This window comes from Dipteris shenzhenensis, chromosome 15 (assembly GCF_047967505.1).
Source record: "Dipteris shenzhenensis isolate YYH24624 ecotype China chromosome 15, Dip_SZ_1.0, whole genome shotgun sequence".
NCBI classification, from domain to species: Eukaryota; Viridiplantae; Streptophyta; class Polypodiopsida; order Gleicheniales; family Dipteridaceae; genus Dipteris; species Dipteris shenzhenensis.
The window spans coordinates 23,513,846-23,532,032 of record NC_141610.1 but is presented as its reverse complement, the minus strand read 5'-3'; the positions used below and the strand labels follow the sequence as shown (position 1 = coordinate 23,532,032).

The 18,187-nt window shown below is 43.5% G+C and overlaps 1 protein-coding gene across 2 annotated transcripts in view; it reads right to left on the bottom strand.

Annotated features, from left to right (window-relative positions):
- Window positions 1-18,187, bottom strand: part of LOC147893561 (uncharacterized protein At2g24330-like) — a 34,104-nt gene that overhangs the window by 1,563 nt on the left and 14,354 nt on the right. For both annotated transcript variants that reach the window (XM_087386239.1, XM_087386240.1), the window contains exons 3-4: window positions 5,784-5,928; window positions 48-157 (exon numbers count right to left, since the gene is read on the bottom strand). In XM_087386239.1, the coding sequence (XP_087242365.1) occupies window positions 48-157; window positions 5,784-5,928 (255 nt within the window). The remainder of the gene's footprint in view (window positions 1-47; window positions 158-5,783; window positions 5,929-18,187) is intronic.

The window sequence follows — 18,187 nt, the reverse complement described above, 5'->3', positions numbered from 1 at the left end:
AGAGATAGATAATTTAGAAGGCTTTCGCCCATGCTAAAGGAACATACATGGATGAGCTGCTGTGTCAAGTAGTAATTAGTTCTCTCTTTGAGCTCATCAATTTTAGCCTGCCTTTCATTACGAAGTCGGTCAAGGGTCCTCTGGTCTTTCCGTTCACCTGCATCAAGAGACTTAGCATATGCTCATCCTCTTTCTCCTGACAGTAACCCACACCTTTCATGTACAACAGCTATTGATGAGGTTTTCCACAAAGTTGTGACAACAATCCAAATCTTTGTATTGAAGCTTGCATTAAAAAGACGTCACACTCCTTTGTCTTTCTCTTTTCATTAGTTGACACAATCACACAAACACACTGTTGCGACATCACTCTTGCCCTTTGCCTAGGCAGTGAAAACTTGCTCTTCTCACATCACCGTCATATTCCTTGAGCCTTTCCTGTTAGAAGTCAACCAAGAAAGGGTACGCACAGCGGAAGACTGATAGAATAGCCCAGGAGCTCAAACAGTGTGTTGATGTCCCCTTTCTGCTGCTCCAGATCTGCCCTCTTCCATACCAGTTATATGCTTTGTATTTGGCACCATCTGTTGCAGTCCTTTTCTTTTGTGAGGTGCTGCCCATGTGGCAGCCCCCTCTTTCTCTCTTCTTTGGGCATCTTCCGCCCTAGGTCTCCCTCCCCCACGCTCTCCTCATTTGGGGGATTACAAATGGGGAGGTAACCTTTCCAACACCCCCTCTCACTGACACATCTCGGCCCAATGCCAACACGTCGATGACATTGCCCCAGTAGCTCCCATGATGAAACCCTCTATGCAACTGCACAAGCCAACCATCCTGGTACACAGGTCCATCCACGGTAGCACCAAATGGCACCACCACCTTCAGCCACGTTCCCGCCTTCGAACTCGAGCAATCCGGACGCCATGATCTTCCAGTTGTCCCCCTCATAATGAGTGAACAACCTAGAGCCTTCCAGGCACCATGCTCTCAAGTTCAACCTGTCCTTCCTTTGGCAAGGTCCACAAAAAAAGAACCATCTAGAGAAATGAAATCCCAAGAAATCTCACTGAGCTCTCAAGCAAGAACTCTTCTGGATTCACTATACCTTGTCCATCATCTTCTAGCAATCTGTGTCCGAGATTTGAAGAAGCACCCACACTTCCCCTTCTGCCTTCGAAGAAGGCCCATTCCTTCCAATCTCACATTACCTGAGACATATGAAGAGCGGATTCTCTCCACAGCATGCTATAAAGGCTTAAATTAAGGATCAAGTACATACCAGATTGTCGTACTGCCTGTGTGCTTGCTCTGAAAGCAAACCATCCACCTCATCGAGGCCCATACCAATAACTTATGCAATCCTATACTGTCCCCTTCTAAATTTGAAGCAACCATCTGAGCATGAAACCCTAGGACACTCATGGAATCCACCCTCGTGTCCATATCAATAGCCACACACCTAGAAGATTCCAAGCACTCCATGCTATCCTTCACCTTCACAAAGGTTTCTGACTCCCCTTCGCCCGACATCTCAATGCCAGACATCTTCACTGTGGCTTCTAGGTCGGCATATCTGACCTCACTAACACACGGCGATGTCACCAAGACCAATTCTTCGACTGCCACATTAGCTTTGGCTTTTGTGTCACCATCTAAATCTGAGTCAGACTCCTCTTTTTGTTTTTCTGATCTGCCGCCTTCTTTCTGCAATCCTTAGCAAAATGGTTTGGCGTGTCACAATAGAAGCACTTCTTCTTCTTATGCTTCCTCTTCTTGGAAGTATCCTCCTCATCTCCAAAGTCATCCTTTTTGGGCTTGCCAACATTAGACTTGCCCGTTCCTTTGCTAGCAATGCCTTGTCATCATTGTCGCTATTGTAGAGCTTCTCCCTAGCTTCTCCCTAGAGCAATAATGAACCCAACTCCTCAAAAGTCAAAGGTTTGGTCCTCTGTCTGTTGTCACAGTCGTAACGAAGCTTTTGAAATTCTGAGGTCGCCTCCTCAATGCCATCAAGGCCAACTGCCACAAGTCCAACAATAGATGCTAGTTGATCCCTCACCACCTTGACCTTCGTCAAGTCGTCATGTACCAAATCTCCTTCATCCATATCCAAGTTGTAGAGCTGATGATGAAGAAGCAAGATCCGGGATGTGTTATCTGTCTCACACAAATCCTTCGGAATAGCCCATGCCTCTACTGACGTGTCGATCATCTGGATGTGAGGAAGCACAGAGTCCGCCGTAGTCCCTATGAACAATGCCAGGGCGTGGGCACCTCTATCTTCCCATGCTTCAAGCTCCTCTCCATCTACTAGTATGAGTATCCTCCCCTTGTTGTCCACCACATCCTCCAGCTTCGCCTCCATTCCCATTGTCAGTTACAACAGTTTTCGAGCCACTAGATGACTCTGGATCTTCACCTTCCAGATAGGATAGTTAGTCCCATCTAGTTTTCCGAACTCTCCAACGTTAGGGATGGTGAAAGAAAGAACTCGATTGGGGTAGGAGGAAGGGAGAGAAGAGGCTGAAGAGGCCTCTGCTTCTGAGATCGACATCTCTACTGCTTAACCACACAACAAAATCAAAAAGCGAACTCAACCTTTTGTAGATGAGAACTCTGTACGCACCGACTGAGCCTGAGTCACCCTCCTCCTCGTAAGGGCACTGTCCTCCAGTCGTGGAAGTCAATTCCCAAGAGCTTCTGAATCAGGGTCGTCCTTCGCCAAGGTCCTTGCCTTCAAGCTCCCAAACTTGTGAGCCTCCTACTTGGGCTCTAATACCATGTTAGAAATCAACCAACAGAGGATACGCATAGCAGAAGACTGATAGAATAGCCCAGGAGAGCACACAGTGTGTGGGGGAGTGCAATCCCGCCCCCACCAGCCCTTTATCTTGGGCTGTGGGCAGCTCTCCTTGGGCTGTATGACCTATGCATTCAAGAGGGGGCCCAACCCCCTTGTTTTGTGTGCCAGCTGAGTGGCTGGCTCCCTCCAATCTCCCTATATATAGGGCTGTGGGCTGGGCCATATGGCAGACCAGATCTGGCTGACCAGCCAGCTCCATGGCCTTTTGTAAGGGCAGGGTGCTGCCCTTTTGCAGCCCCTCCCTTTGCTGCTGCCAGGCCCTCCTGTAGGCTTCTTTCCTGCCCACAGGCCGGCGTATCGCAGGCATTGCTGCCCCTTTTCTGCTGCTCCAGATCTGCCCTCTTCCAAACCAGTTCCATGCTTTGTATTGGGCACCATCTGTTGCAGTCCTTTTCTTTTGTGAGGTGCTGCCCATGTGGCAGCCCCCTCTTTCTCTCTTCTTTGGGCATCTTCTGCCCTCCTCCCTCACACTCTCCTCATTTGGGGGCTTACAGATGGGGAGGTGACCTTTCCAACATTTCCTGCTCACCAGACAACATAATACTATTCTTGTTGGAGCTAGGTGGCTCGAATCTCCACTTTAAAAATGTTGTGAAGTTGAAAAAAACATGTAACGACGCACTAAGAACAAGCATAGTAAGGTTTTCACTCTTGATGGACTCCTCAATTGCAGCAGCTCGCTTGTCATATATCACCTTCACCTTCATGACATTCTTTGTGACTGAAACCCATTCACGAAAAAGACAAGTCATTTTGAAAGTTGAAAGTTCAAGTGCCATTATATATGGCCTTCCATGTCTTCCAAGCCTCACAAGGCAGGTATTCTGCATGCGTCACATATGGTATCGTCAAAATGACAATAGTAACTTTTGTCAAAATGACAATAGCATATTGTCATTTACATCTGCAATAGCAAATTGATATATGGTATCTTCAAAATGACAATAATATCTTTTGTCAAAATGACAATAGCATATTTTGTATGTGTCACACATGGAATCGTCAAAATGACAATAGTACCTATTGTCAAAATGATATTGTCAGTTACAAGAGGAATGGGAAGACAAGGATGCATCTGCTATTGTCATTTTGACAAAAGCTACAATCATCACAATGGAAAGAGAACGATGCATCTGCTATTGTCATTTGACAAAAGCTACAACCATCGCAATGACAATAGCAGATGCATCCTTCTCTTCCCATTCCTCTCATATAAATCTAGATTCTCAAAGGACAGTGTGTACAAAGTCGGTTTATCATGTTGTCCTTCCATGGATTATAGCTTACATAGGGAAATAGGGAGAGAGGGATAAGGCGAGGGTGCATCATGCAAATATTTTCTACCAATATACACATCTAATGTATTATTCTAAAATATTCCTATATTGGCCCATAATGGGTGATTATGACCTAATTGAGAACAGCCTTTAGTGCGTTGTGAGCACCATGATATATCTACTATGTCCATGCATAATCTAAGTATACATATTACATGCTATTGAGATTGTACATCTCTACTCAAGATGATGAATTTGGGATTTGAAGGACTGATTGACCATTACTACTCCATTACACTGAAACCATAAGACGAAGCTTCTCCAAAGACATAAGAACAAACACTAGCATGAGTCTGCATAGAGAGATGAGCAAACTGAATGGGATCTGGACTAACAAAGCAAGACAGCAAACTGCCATAAACCCCCATTTTGGGTTCTATATATGGGCCCTTATGGCCCTATGCATGAGCCATCCTAAGCCTACCAAAACTACCCCAAAATCGAAGTACAAGACATATGCTGGGGGGGACTTACATGTGGACAATCTAGTACTAAGACAAGGACCCACGATGAAGCAATGACTTCTAATGGTATGTACGTATACAAACATACACACCCATGAACTAGGAAAATGCCGAAACCGATAATGCAAAACAAAGAAAGAACGATCCAGTTTAAGGTTAAAAGCACCAACTTCATCGCACAGTAACGAATAGCTACAACGACATGATCACATCATGAGCACTCCATGGTGGCTGCAGGCTATGCGATAAAAATCTGTTCTCACAGTTGCGCATAATTATACGAAGTTCTTTGAGCTAGCTTTTTGTCAAAAAGTCTGAAAGTGAAGGGAAAACTGTCATGATAAGGCTAGCACTTCAAGAGAAGACTAATAAAAAATAGTCTACATTTTGGTAAATCAAGGTTTGCTTTTCTTGACCCCAGGGCGCAAACAAAGGTCTCCCTTCATCAAAGAATACAGCTGCTTAAGAAGATGAATATTTTATTTCAGTTCCTCCCAAATAAACTCTAAGTTATGGCAATACACTGCTAGATATAAAATGAAGTATCGGACACATTTGGAAACAATTCAGTTGACGATACCTGCATGTTCACTAGGGCATTAAAACATATCTTGGTGAACCCAGAAGGCCCAAATTCGTCATGCAAAAGCAACCAAGCCGTACAGTTTTGCCTTCACTATATCTTAGAGCTCTCAGCAGATTGGTAAGTTGTTCACGGATCATCTCTCTACCTAGCACACTAGAAGTAACAAGAAACAGTCATCTGAACATCAAACAGATTTTGGGCACTAAAGGAATGAGGTGAAGATGGGAGAAGTGACCTTCAATAGTGTCTATTTATCCGTATTGGTGAGCATGCTAAGTCAAAGGTGTGACAAATTCCACGACTGTTATGAGGTGGAAATTTAAGCCTAGAAAGTGTTTAGTGTTCTGTATCCTCGTCTCGTGGCAGCCATTATTACAGTTTCTGTACGGGCATTGGAAAGTTTGTAACAAGTTGCTGACCTGATTTGCATAGAACGAGTATATCAAATATATGTTTCATATATAGATCTTAGTAAGACCATTAAATCAGATCAAATTTTAACTTATAGGAGCTTTGAAAAATAAGGCCCTTACACATCCTGTAGTAGCTTGCACAAGTGGAGTACACCAAAGAAGCCAAGGCTGGAAAAGCAAAAACAGGAAGGACCCGAACTGCCCTCATTTGCCATGACAACTCAGGTGCTCGTGTTGTTATCACTGCGAGTCCCAAGATTAAAAGCTGCCCACGATTCCAAACTCAGCTTAGTTTCTGTAAGCTATGAAAACCCACTGGTTAAACTTGAGGAGAAAACAAAGAAGCACTACATTTTACGGAAAATAAGATAATCATGCAAAAAACACAATGTTTCAGTTTAGCCTGAGAAGTAATCAGCAAAGCAAAAAATACATTTAGAATCCTTATGATAAAAGTCAAGTTTTTCAATGACAATCTGCGAGACTAGTGCTTCCTGATAATGTTCTCATAAACAGGAAGCCATTACACCTAAACTGCTGTTACGATGTTTTGTCGGACAGTCTCTATCTAAGTGGCTTCAGCACTTGATTTCCTCCTATTTAGCATAATGCACAAGGCTTATGAGCATCCAGCAAATAACATGCCCACCAGCTCATCAAGTTTAAAATGCCAAAAAGAGCAGTCTTTATGCCTTAAAATATCAATGGCACTAACCTTTGGCTCCATGGACCATCAGCGCCAGTGCAAATAGATCATTGTATAACTACTCTCTCTCTCTCTCTCTCTCTCTCTCTCTCTCTCTCTCTCCAGCGTTAAGGGGAGCGCAACAGCAGCCCATTCTCAGCCCCTGGCTGAGCTGATCCCCGGGCTCAGTTTGGGGTGTTAGAGACAGCAAAAGGGCCTCCAAACTATTCACAGGCCATCATGGAGCTCTCGAAGGCCTACATGGAGAAGAAACCTGTTATCTTGACCCCAACCTCGACCCCTACAACAAGAAAACTTTCTTTTGCTGCCATTACTGGTTTTGCCCCGACTCCCTCTCTAACCTACAGGAACAAGTCTCTTATTTACAGCAAGAACTCAGAGAGGCTAGGCCTGATTTGCCTCTTTGGAGATGAAAGTTTTCAATATGGAAAACAAAGGAAAACAGGAAATCGTATAGGAAGTTTTACATATACAAATCGAAGCAGCGCTCAAACCAAAGCTGGTAACCAAAGTCCAGGACTTAGTTACCACTCAGGTCAAATCAGTTAAACAGGAAATTACAGCAAAGATGGGCAACAAAATCAATACATGTGATGTCTATGAAGAAGTACAAGAACAGGAAAGAAGGGCTAATAATACCCGGATTACACGAGGGCTGGCATGGCAGAAAAGCTTGAGCATGTCACAGAAGCAATCCCCCAGATTGAATGGGACTCGAAAGATATGGTTGCTGTCCTCCAACAAGGGACACAAGCCCAATAAGTTCTGAAGGACAAGATAGCAAGAAGCAAAGTTCTTAAGCAAACAAATAAAGAGGTACCAAGATATGGATCTCAGAGGAGCTCACCCCGATTCAGCTCAAGATGAAAGCCACAGAATTAGCTAAAGTGAAGGAAGCTCACAAGGAAGATAAATGGGCTGGTTTACAGAGATGGAAAAGAACTCATTAGAGACTTCAGATCCAAACCCAAAGACCCTCAGTCTTAAACTGATGTAATGAAGGCCACTATTATCATAGTACTGGAATCTACATGTGTGCTATAATAACCTCAATCTGAGATGCCATGTGCACTACTCACCTCTGGATTATCCAGATGTTATAAGGCACAGTTTTTTTGGTGTGTGTTTTGTCCCATAGGCCTATGAGGTCTCCCGAGGACATTAATATATCTTTATTTTCTTTCTCTAAGTCTACACATAGGAGGATTACCTTAAGGGCTGGCATGATGGGAGTATGACAAAAAGATTGATCAGATTATAGAAGCAACCCCCCAATTTGAGTGGGACTTAAAAGACATAGTTTGTGCTACCCAGCAGGGAGCACAAGCCAAACTAGTAGCCAAACTAGTTGTCAATGATAAGATGGTAAGAAGAAGGGTTCTCAAGCAAACCAATAAGTTGAGAGGTACCAAGATATAGATCTCGGAGGAGCTCACTTCAACTCAGCTCAAGATGAAAGCCGCAGAATTGACCAAAGTGAAGGGCCTTCGCAAGGAGGGAAAGTGGGTTGGTTCCCAAGATGGAAAAGCACTTATCACAGACTTCAAATCCAAACCCAAAGACTCCCAGTCTTAACCTGATGTAATGCAGGCTGATTTTCTCTTAAACTAGATCATAGCTAACCTATAATGACACCGGAGATGCCATATGCACTCCCTAGAGACTCTCAGTCTATAACTAATGTTTGGTGTTTATTCCTTTTTGGCTTGTATTCTCTCTCTCTCTCTCTCTCTCTCTCTCTCTCTCTCTCTCTCTCTCATCCCAGCAGTTGAGGATTGAGGCAAGAATAGCTACAGGTATACCCAAGGAGCAGCAGATCTGCAGGTTATGCACCTTTGGGGAAGGTCACGACAGAAGCTAGAAGTCCCTAAATCCAAACACAATAGACCACATTTCTAAGGAACCCTATGAAAACTCGTGATGGATTTCAATAGTGGAGTGGCACCCATCAATAAGGGATGCTGATAACTGTATATGTTTGGAGGCTGATCTTGTTGTGGATCGCTGCATGTACTTGGAGTGTATGGAATTGTAACGTTTCCACAAACTGGCAAGTAAATGCATCAACAAAAATGGCATAATGAAACCGAATTATAGTGATTGCAGCGAGCTCTATGTAGCATTGCAGTGATATGAAAACTGATAAGAATGGTTGCTCCATTGCTGTTGTAACGCATTACCCAAAAGTTCAAAGAGGAGGGCCTGAGGTACTTGAAGACATAAAAAGAAGTGATGCCCTGGAACTAGACAGAAGAAATGTTTGATAAGTTTGGGTGGATGCCAATACAAAGGTAAACAAGGCTAGAGTACGTCAATATATATTAAGGGGCAGAAAGGCATACATACAATTTTAACAAATATCCCACATGAGAGGAAGGTAGAGATTTGCAGGATAAATAACTCAGGGTAGGAATTTCGTCAAAAAATAAGTCCCCTGGGTAGTTCGTGGAAGATGAACAAGAAATTTCCATGTGGATGGGTACTTTATTGAGTTTTTGAGGAAGCTTAGTGGATTTCTTTGTGCGAAATAAGCAAAAGATTCCAAAATTCCCTCTTTGGAGAGCTATTCTTCTTGTTCTTTTTTAGAATTGTCACGAATTTTGGTGCACTTTTATGCCCAGTCGTATGCCTTGATAGGAGTATTGTTGGATGAAGTAAGAGGCTCTTATGTGGTGCATTACTTAGTCATCGTTACAAAGTCAATGGTTGGACTGTAAGACCCATGCTTGTGAGCAGATTGGTGGTTGCTCAAGGTTGTACATTAATTACTCAACCTGAGAAAGCATTAGAAGGTCAAAGTCTTAACTGCAGGATTCAGCTAGGTGCACATTTTGAGAGCTGATTTGAGTGACTTAGAAAGTTTTTCTGATGCATGTGGACTACTTCGTATGAGCACAGATGTGCATAGAGCTGATGCAAGGAACTAGGTGATGGCATGAGGTGCATTACATGGTCAACAGAGCATTATTAAATGGCTGTGTAGGATTATTTGCCGAGGCCTCTGAGGCTGTTTGACTCTTGCTTTTTAAGAGATTGCAAAGAGTCTGAAATGCTTTCTGGATAGCTTGTGTTTCGAGCAGTGTGCAGTTGGTTAATGAAACCCATGGGATATCATTTAGTTGAATAAACAAAGACTAAGACATCATTCAGGTAAACCTTTCAATTGGCAGGGTTATCCTGAGTGGTGATTCACCGGATAATAGCTGAATTTTAAACTCAGTTCATCCATTGCTTTGGATTAAAAACAGGACAAGAACATTGTGTACCATTGAACTATCAATTATTCGATCCTCTGCCTGGATTTAGCGGGAGTGATACAGGGGAACTCTTGCTACACGAAGGATCAAGTAACATCGTCTGGCTAGACATGGGTATACTTTCCTATTGTAGAAGCAAGGTACAATAGTGGACTCCTTGGTAAAGGATCCCTTCAGGCGGCAACGAGGTAACTCTGGCACGAGTAAACCTTACGGACGGAATCACTGATGGACATGAAGTTGTGTAGTTGACTGAGCTTCTGTTGGAAATGGTGTGGTCACCTTTGTAGCCTGTAGGAAAGACACAATGCCCGCAAGGTGCCACTCGCCCTCTCTCGTACTAACTGTAAGCCCCCATATGAGGAGAGCATGGGGGGATGAGCCATAAGAGTGATGCACATGGCAGCACTTTGGCTGCCATGTGGGCATCATACACACAGCAAAACAACTTAGCATGGGGCTGCCACATTGGCAGCACATGGGCTGCCATGTGGGCAGCAGGTCCAAAGACTCACCTGGCAGTTTGGAGCCACCGTGGTAGACAGCAAGGGTACGGATGTGCCACGTGTCTGTCAGAGGTTGGTTTGGAGCATGATTGGGCAGGGATTACAGCCTGGAGCAGGCCACCTACATGGCAGATGACATCAGCGGATTATGCAATCTGTACAGAACTGTACAGAGGGGCTGCAGGGAACAGTGCGGACCTAGAGCAGGCCTCCAGGAGCTGGAACAGAGCCTGGCAGATGGCAGGACTGGCAGAGGAAGGAGGCGAGTGTTTGGAGAAAGGTTTGGGGCTGAAAGAAGCCCTAGATCAGGTCAAAGGATGGCCAGTCCGGATCGCGGCAGCCTGCCACATGGCCAGGCAGGGCCAACCATACCTCTGCAAATGTGCCCCCAACCAGGGCAGTTTTCAGACCAGAAAGAAAGAAAGAAAGAAATTTTATTAGAGTCTTCGGAAGACCAATGGGTCTATGAGACTGAAAGAAAACCCGATACAAATCACAGTAAGGGTGGAGCTACTAAACGAGCATCATCACCCGTGCTGAATCCTAAGTCTAATCATACATAATCAAATACATCTGAGTGTGACAATGAAAAGAAAAAAAGACTGGAGTGGAGCGGAATCCTCCGTATGTCATGTCGCCCTGGCTGGTGCATAGCCGATGATGGGATGCTGGCGTCCGTCAAGGGGTGCTGTGCGTCTCAGTCTCCTGGACGAGGCTCGACGCAAGACCAAAGCCACCGTGACTCCCATGGGACGTATCCCAGGTCTAAACAATGACGGGAGAGTGCAAATTTTGCAACATTTGGGGCTTTCAGACGATTTGCCCTCTTTTGTATGCAATTTCCCACAAGAAATTATGGCTTTTGCATTTGTGTTGCAATTTTGCAGGTAAAAGAGCATTCTGGAAGTTTGCAAGCATTTTTGGACTCAATGCAAGTCAATTTGCAGACTTTTGCCACTATTTGCAGATTTTTGGGCATTAAGCTGAGCATTGTGGTGCGTATCGAGCCTTTGATAGGCTATGACAGTATTTGTCATTGAGGTCAGATTTTCTTTGGCAGATTTTACTTGTGCATTTTGCATCCCAGGAAGAGATTTTACTTATTCAGTTTGCTGTATTTTTTAGTTTATCTGGCAAAAATGGCTCAGAACAACACAGGAGGATAAGTTGGATAGCGCCAACTACTCCTTGTGGAGTTTTATGGTTCGCAACATCTTGGTTGGCAGACATCTTTGGGATTATGTCAACGGAGATGAAGCAAGGCCAGATACAGTGGCTACACTTGTCACTCCTACAGTTGGAGGCAGGGGTAGAGGTCAAAATGCAGCACAAGTAGTTGGAGCTGCTACTCCAAGAGCCCCCACAGCAGAGCAGAAAAGATGGGATTCTAGGGATGCACAAGCTCTATCAGTGATTTCTCTCTTTGTCAAGAGGTTCATTATACCTCACATTCGGTCATGCAAGACATCAAAGGCAGCTTGGGAGATATTAGAGAGTATGTTTGCAGCAAGAAATGATGCCAGAGTTTCCTTTCTGAAGCAAGAGCTTTCTCATACGCATATGGATGAGGGAGATTCCATGAATACTCACCTCACAAAGCTTCAGGATTTGAGGGAGCAACCGCTGAATATTGATGAAGTCATTCCGGATTCAGAGATGATTACCACCACTCTGAATTCTCTTCCTAAGTCCTATCTTGGTTTCCACACCTCGCTGAATTTGTCATTTAGGAGGGCAGCAATCCTCTCTCTTTTCACAAGTTGGTAGGACTTCTGTTGCAGGAGGAGCAAACACGAAGAAATATGGCAACTCGGGCTTGCGAGCATGCCATGCTTTCCAAGTTCAAGCCAATCAGCCCGCACATCAGCATAAAGCTGATTCAGGACAGCCCTCTTATAGGGCTAAGGGTGATGCAAATAAGCATAAAAAGAAGGGCATTTATCACTATTGCAAGAAGCCAGGTCATTATATTGGTGAATGCAAGAAGCGCATAGCTAAAATAAAGAAACGGGATTCGGGTATGGCTGTGTCAGATGCATCAGCTCCTCATTTACATGATGGGGGAGATGTTACAGCCAACTTTGTGGAAGAGCACTACGCCTTTCTGTCTTGCACTTCAGACTTTTCAGTGGGTAGTTCTGATGCTACATCCACTAATGATGATGACCCTTATGCTTTCTTGACTTGCAGTTATGATCTTTCAAAGGATGCATGCTCTCTCAGTGTCAATGAGACACTGAATACTTGGTATTTTGATAGTGGTGCTTCAAAGCACATCACTTCTAAGAAGAGCCTTTTTGCATCTCTGCACCCTCCACCTACTAAAAAGAAGGTGACTTGTGCAAATAATTCTTCTTATTCAGTGTGTGAAGTGGGGGACATTATTTTCACATCCATTGATGGCACAGATTTCAGAATTTCAGATGTTCTCTATGTGCCAGGTATAAAGAAGAATTTGCTTTCAATGTCCTCTCTTAATAGAGGAGGATTTCAGGTTGTATTTGATGATGCTAAGTATGCACTCAGAGACAAAGAGAATGACTATGCTTTGATGTTGTCTGACACTTTGTATCGGGGTCTTTTTCAGCTTGATATATATGAGAAAAGATCCGATCTTGCATTATCAGTGAGCACTCCCACTGCGCGATGCAAAATGCGGAGTTATGGCATGCCAGGTATGGGCACATGAGCTATGGCAGCTTAATGACACTTCAGAAGCATGCTATGGTTGATGCATTGCCTCCTTTAGATTCACCTCCTCCTCATGCATGTGAGGGTTGCATCCTTGGCAAGATGCATAGATTTCCTTTCAAGAAGGATGGTGCACTGAAAGCTACACGCAAATTACAGCTTATTCACAGTGATGTCTCTGGTCCCATGAGGACACCTGCTTTTGGGGGTTATCTTTATTATGTTACATTCATAGATGACATCGCCAACTACACTTGGGTCTATGGTGATCATAAGTGTTTATGCATTTCAAACACTTTGTGGCTATGGTTGAGAATGAGATAGTACTCAAGGTGCAGACACTTCGCACACATAGAGGGGGGAGTATATGTCTCATGAGTTTGAGGCATTTTTGAAGAAGAAAGGCATCATGCATCAACTGACAGTGAGGCTTACACCTCAACAGAATGGCAAAGCTGAGCAGAAGAATCGCACTCTTATGGAGATGGATAGATGCATGCTTACCAATAAAAAGTTGCCACACAGGTTTTGGCTTGAAGGCCTCATGTGTGCCAACTATGTTTTGAATCGGGCTCCCACAAGGCTTTGAAGACAATCACTCCCTATGAGACATGACATGGGAGAAAGCCTTCAGTGGATCACTTCAGAGTTTTTGGTTGTGTTGCATATGCCCATGTGCCTGTGGAATTTCGACATACGTTGTCATATAAGGCACTTAAATGCATTTTTGTTGGGTATAGAGCACAAAGCAAGACTATCGTCTCTACAATCCTGCTTCACGCAAGATTTTTGTTAATAGAGATGTTATATTTTCAGAGAATTCAGCACATACACATGCTGAATTTCAGATTCCAGCTTCTTCAGATGATGTTTTTGAGGGGATGCTTCCTATAGCATTTCGTTCCCCCGTTGAGGTTCATGCTGAAAATCAGAATTTACAGCCACATGATCAGGTTCCTCCTCCTGATCCACATGCCCCGATTCAGCCACCGGTTGATTTTGTACCTCCACAAGGTGTGGATGAAGTTGTCACGCAAGAGATTCAGGAGATACACACAGCCAAAACAGTCCATTGCCTGGCAGGACTCGTAGTGCAGGAAGGCACGTAGGGGGGGCTCTTTCAATTGAGACAGCTTATGCAGGGACACTTCTTGATGAAGAGGAACCTGACTCTTTTTGTGGATTTGCCACCAGGTAAGCATGCCATTGGTACCAAGCGGGTTTTCAAGGTGAAAAGGAAGCCAGATGGGTCCATTGACAGGTACAAGGCAAGGCTGGTTGCCAAAGGCTATGCACAAAAGAAGGGCATAGATTATGAGGAGACTTTTGCTCCTACATCCCGGATGACCACCATACAGTCAGTTATTGCAATGGCTGCAAATTTTGTTTGGAATGTCCATCAATTGGATATAAAAATGGGGACTTGCAAGAAGAGGTTTATGTCAAACAACCTCCTGGATTTGAACTTTCTGGCAATGCACTTCAGGTTTACAAGCTTAACAAAGCTTTATATGGGCTGAAACAAGCCCCACGTGCATGGTATGCCAAGATAGATGCATTCCTAGCAAGTAAGGGATTACATAATAGTCCCATAGAGAGCACCCTCTACATCAAGAAGGATGGGGGGGAAATTTTGGTCATCATTCTTTATGTAGATGACATGCTGCTCACAAGGTCAAATGCGGGTATAATTGCAGATTTTAAAGCTGAGTTGAAAGCTGAATTTGACATGACAGATTTGGGCATGTTAAATTTTTATTGGGGATCCAGTTTATACAAGACAAGCATGGCATCGTTATGTCTCAATGTGCAGACGCTCTTAGATAGGTTCAACATGCATGATTGTAAGCCTATAGCCACTCCCATGGAGCCGGGGCTGAAGCTTACTATGTATGATGCAGGTGAATCAGAGGATGCCACTTTACACTAGGCTGTTGGACGCCTCATATACTTGTGCAATACACGGCCCGATATTCAATATGCAGTATCTCACGTGAGCAAATATATGGGCACAGCCCAAGGACGACACATTGGCAAGCTATAAAACGCATCTTCCATTATTTGCAAGGCACAAAGTCTTATGGCTTGGTGTTTCCCAGGGGGGGTGACTTGCAGATGCATGCTTACACTGATTCAGATTGGGCTGGAGACTATGATACCAGGCAGTCCACTAGTGGTAATTGTTTCTTTTTGGGCAAAGCTTGCATTTCTTGGCTGAGCAAGAAGCAATCTACACTGGCTACTTCCTCATGAGAAGCTAAGTACAACGCAGCGATAGTTGAATGCGTTTGGCTGCAACGTTTGTTTGCTGATCTTCGTCTCTTATTGGAGGGTCCTTCTCCAATTCTCACTGATAGTCAGAGTGCTATAGCAGTGGCAAAAATCACACGGAGCACATTAAGGTTCATTATCATTATGTCAAAAGTGCATGCACCGGAGATCAGTATGATCTATGTGTCAACACATGACAATGTTGCAGACATCTCCACCAAAGCACTTCACGTGAGAAGTTTGAGGCATTTCCCAGTGCCCTAAACTTATCTCCTTTTGGTGATTGATCACTACCTTGTACACCACATTGGCACTACAGGGGGGTGTTAGAATTATTATCATATTCTAGGCAGTGACCAATGTAATGTAATAAGTGGGTTAGGGGCACTTTTCCCTCTTAGAGGTTTTTCCCCCTAACCATAGTCTAATCCCTAACTACGATTAGTGATTAGATAGGGTTTTGTCAATTAGACAAAACCCCTCATCTCTTGTTTGTACTTTACTTCATTCAGTCCACTATTGAGTGACCTACGTTCGGCTCACTCTCTCTTGCTCACTCTTGCTCTCATTGTTTCTCACAAGTTATTGATAAGATTAATGATTATTTAGTTAATTAATAATCATTAGAACACGCCAATTTGATGGTGCAGTATCTATTTGTATTTACGAGCGATCAAGTTATGTAAATGGTACCACTACACTATGTAACATTGGCCAATGATTATTAATAAAGACGTGCACCCACATGTCTAGGTCCTAGGGGCAATAGGAAAAGGAGTGCATTAGAGAGTACTACATTGTGCTAAGGGTAGGTCTAAACAGGAAGATGGACCTTGAGTGATCTCATGAAAGGGCATCCCTATTCAGCACCTTGCATGCATCTACAATCTCTCTCACCTTCTCACCTTGCACATAGGTCAAGCAGAAATAAATACTCTCACGAGGGCACTCTTCCCCCATTGGAGGGCCCAAACAACGTCGAAATTCTGCATGCATTGCACCCATTTGCATTCTCGCAAGTCTGGTTCTTCACATTTGGTATCAAAGCAATGACAATCCACTATAGGGACAGAAAACAAAGGCAAGATCTCTTGATAAAAAGAAGAGAAAGAGAGGCAATCCACCACCGGAAGGGGGCGACACGACAGTTGCTATAGGAAATGCCCTACAGATAGAGAGTGACATGGCTATACAGCGGAGCAAGCCGCAAGGTGCAAGTAGCTGTTACGTCCGCCATAATCATGGAAGGACCTTGACAATGCTTGCAAATGTGGATTGAAAGGCTAGGGTCTAGCATAGTTGCCAACCGAAATGAAAACAGGAGAAACGAAAACGGGAAAAACCGAGAAAACGGAGTTTCCGACCCCTGCCGAAACAGAAACAGAAGAAACGGCAATATGGTACAATTTATGTCTAAGAAATTATATTTTATACATAATACAATTATCAATAGAGTGCAAATTATACATAATACAATTATCTATACTTGAAGCATCATGCATGCTTCTATGATTCTAAATTCCTATGATGATTGATCTACTTGGTATCATCTATTATCCATGAATGATGCTTTAACAATCAACATGTATCATGAACTAAGTTCTAAGTTCTAAGTTCTAACTCCTTACAACAATCTGAAGTTTGAGAGGGAGGATGGAGAGGTGGGAAAGGATGGAGAGGTAGAAGGAGTCGGAGGAGGATGAGAGGTAGGAGGAGGATGGAGAGGTAAGAGGAGAGGTAGTGGAGGGATGGAGAGACATAATACAATTATCTATACTTGAAGCATCATGCATGCTTCTATGATTTTAAATTCCTATGCTACTTGGTATCATCTATTATCCATGAATGATGCTTTAACAATCAACATGTGTCATGAACTAAGTTCTAAGTTCTAACTCCTTACAACAATCTGAAGTTTGCAAGGGAGGATGGAGAGGTGGGAAAGGATGGAGAGATAGAAGGAGGATGGAGAGCTAGAAGGAGTCGGAGGAGGATGAGAGAGAGGAGGAGGATGGAGAGGTAAGAGGAGAGGTAGTGAAGGGATGGAGAGCTAAGAGCAGGTTGAGGATGGAGAGCAACTACCAACCTACAGGATGGAGAGGATGGAGAGCAAGCTGCAGCCTGTAGGGTGGAGAGCAACCTGCAAGATGGAGGGATGGAGAGGAGAGCAAGCTGTGGGTGCCAGGGCCCAGGAATCAAAGATGGAGAGGCTCGAGAGTTACAGGATGGAGAGCAACAACATGGGAGGTGGCGAAAACGACAACAGGAGGCGACGAATATTTTTTTTACATAATACAATTATCAATAGAGTGCAAATTATACATAATACAATTATCTATACTTGAAGCATCATGCATGCTTCTATGATTCTAAATTCCTATGATGATTGATCTACTTGGTATCATCTATTATCCATGAATGATGCTTTAACAATCAACATGTGTCATGAACTAAGTTCTAAGTTCTAACTCCTTACAATAATCTGAAGTTTGAGAGGGAGGATGGAGAGGTAGAAGGAGGATGGAGAGGTAAGAGGAGAGGTAGTGGAGGGATGGAGAGCTGAGAGCATATCTTATGATCATGACATATTAATATATTTAATATGTCATGATAGATAGTGCTGCATATCGGCTAGTATCTGCTGTCAAAACAACCATGAAGCAACAAGACCAAGTAGAATTCAAACGACATCTACCAGTGGAGCAAAAAGATGGGCACAGCTATGGGTGGAGAGTTGCCTACAACTGCATGTTGTTTCTTAGAGAGATTTTTGATTTGGAGTTACCAGTCAAAATGAAATCATATACAGAAGCCGATCTACTAGCGTTTCGGGCTGAGAGTATTCAGCGTCTAATTGCTACCATTGGGAAACAACCTGAAAATATGACTACATTGCAGCATGTATAAAACCTTATCTTTATACTTGTATGCTTGTTCAAGCCTTTAATTGGGATGCGTAAATCTCATAACTTTTTTATATTTTCCTCTAAGAGGAGAAGAGACTGAGTCTAATGAAAGCATGCTATCTTTATACTTCTATGATTATTTAAACCTTTATTTTTATTTGGGATGTGTAAATCTCATAACTTTTTA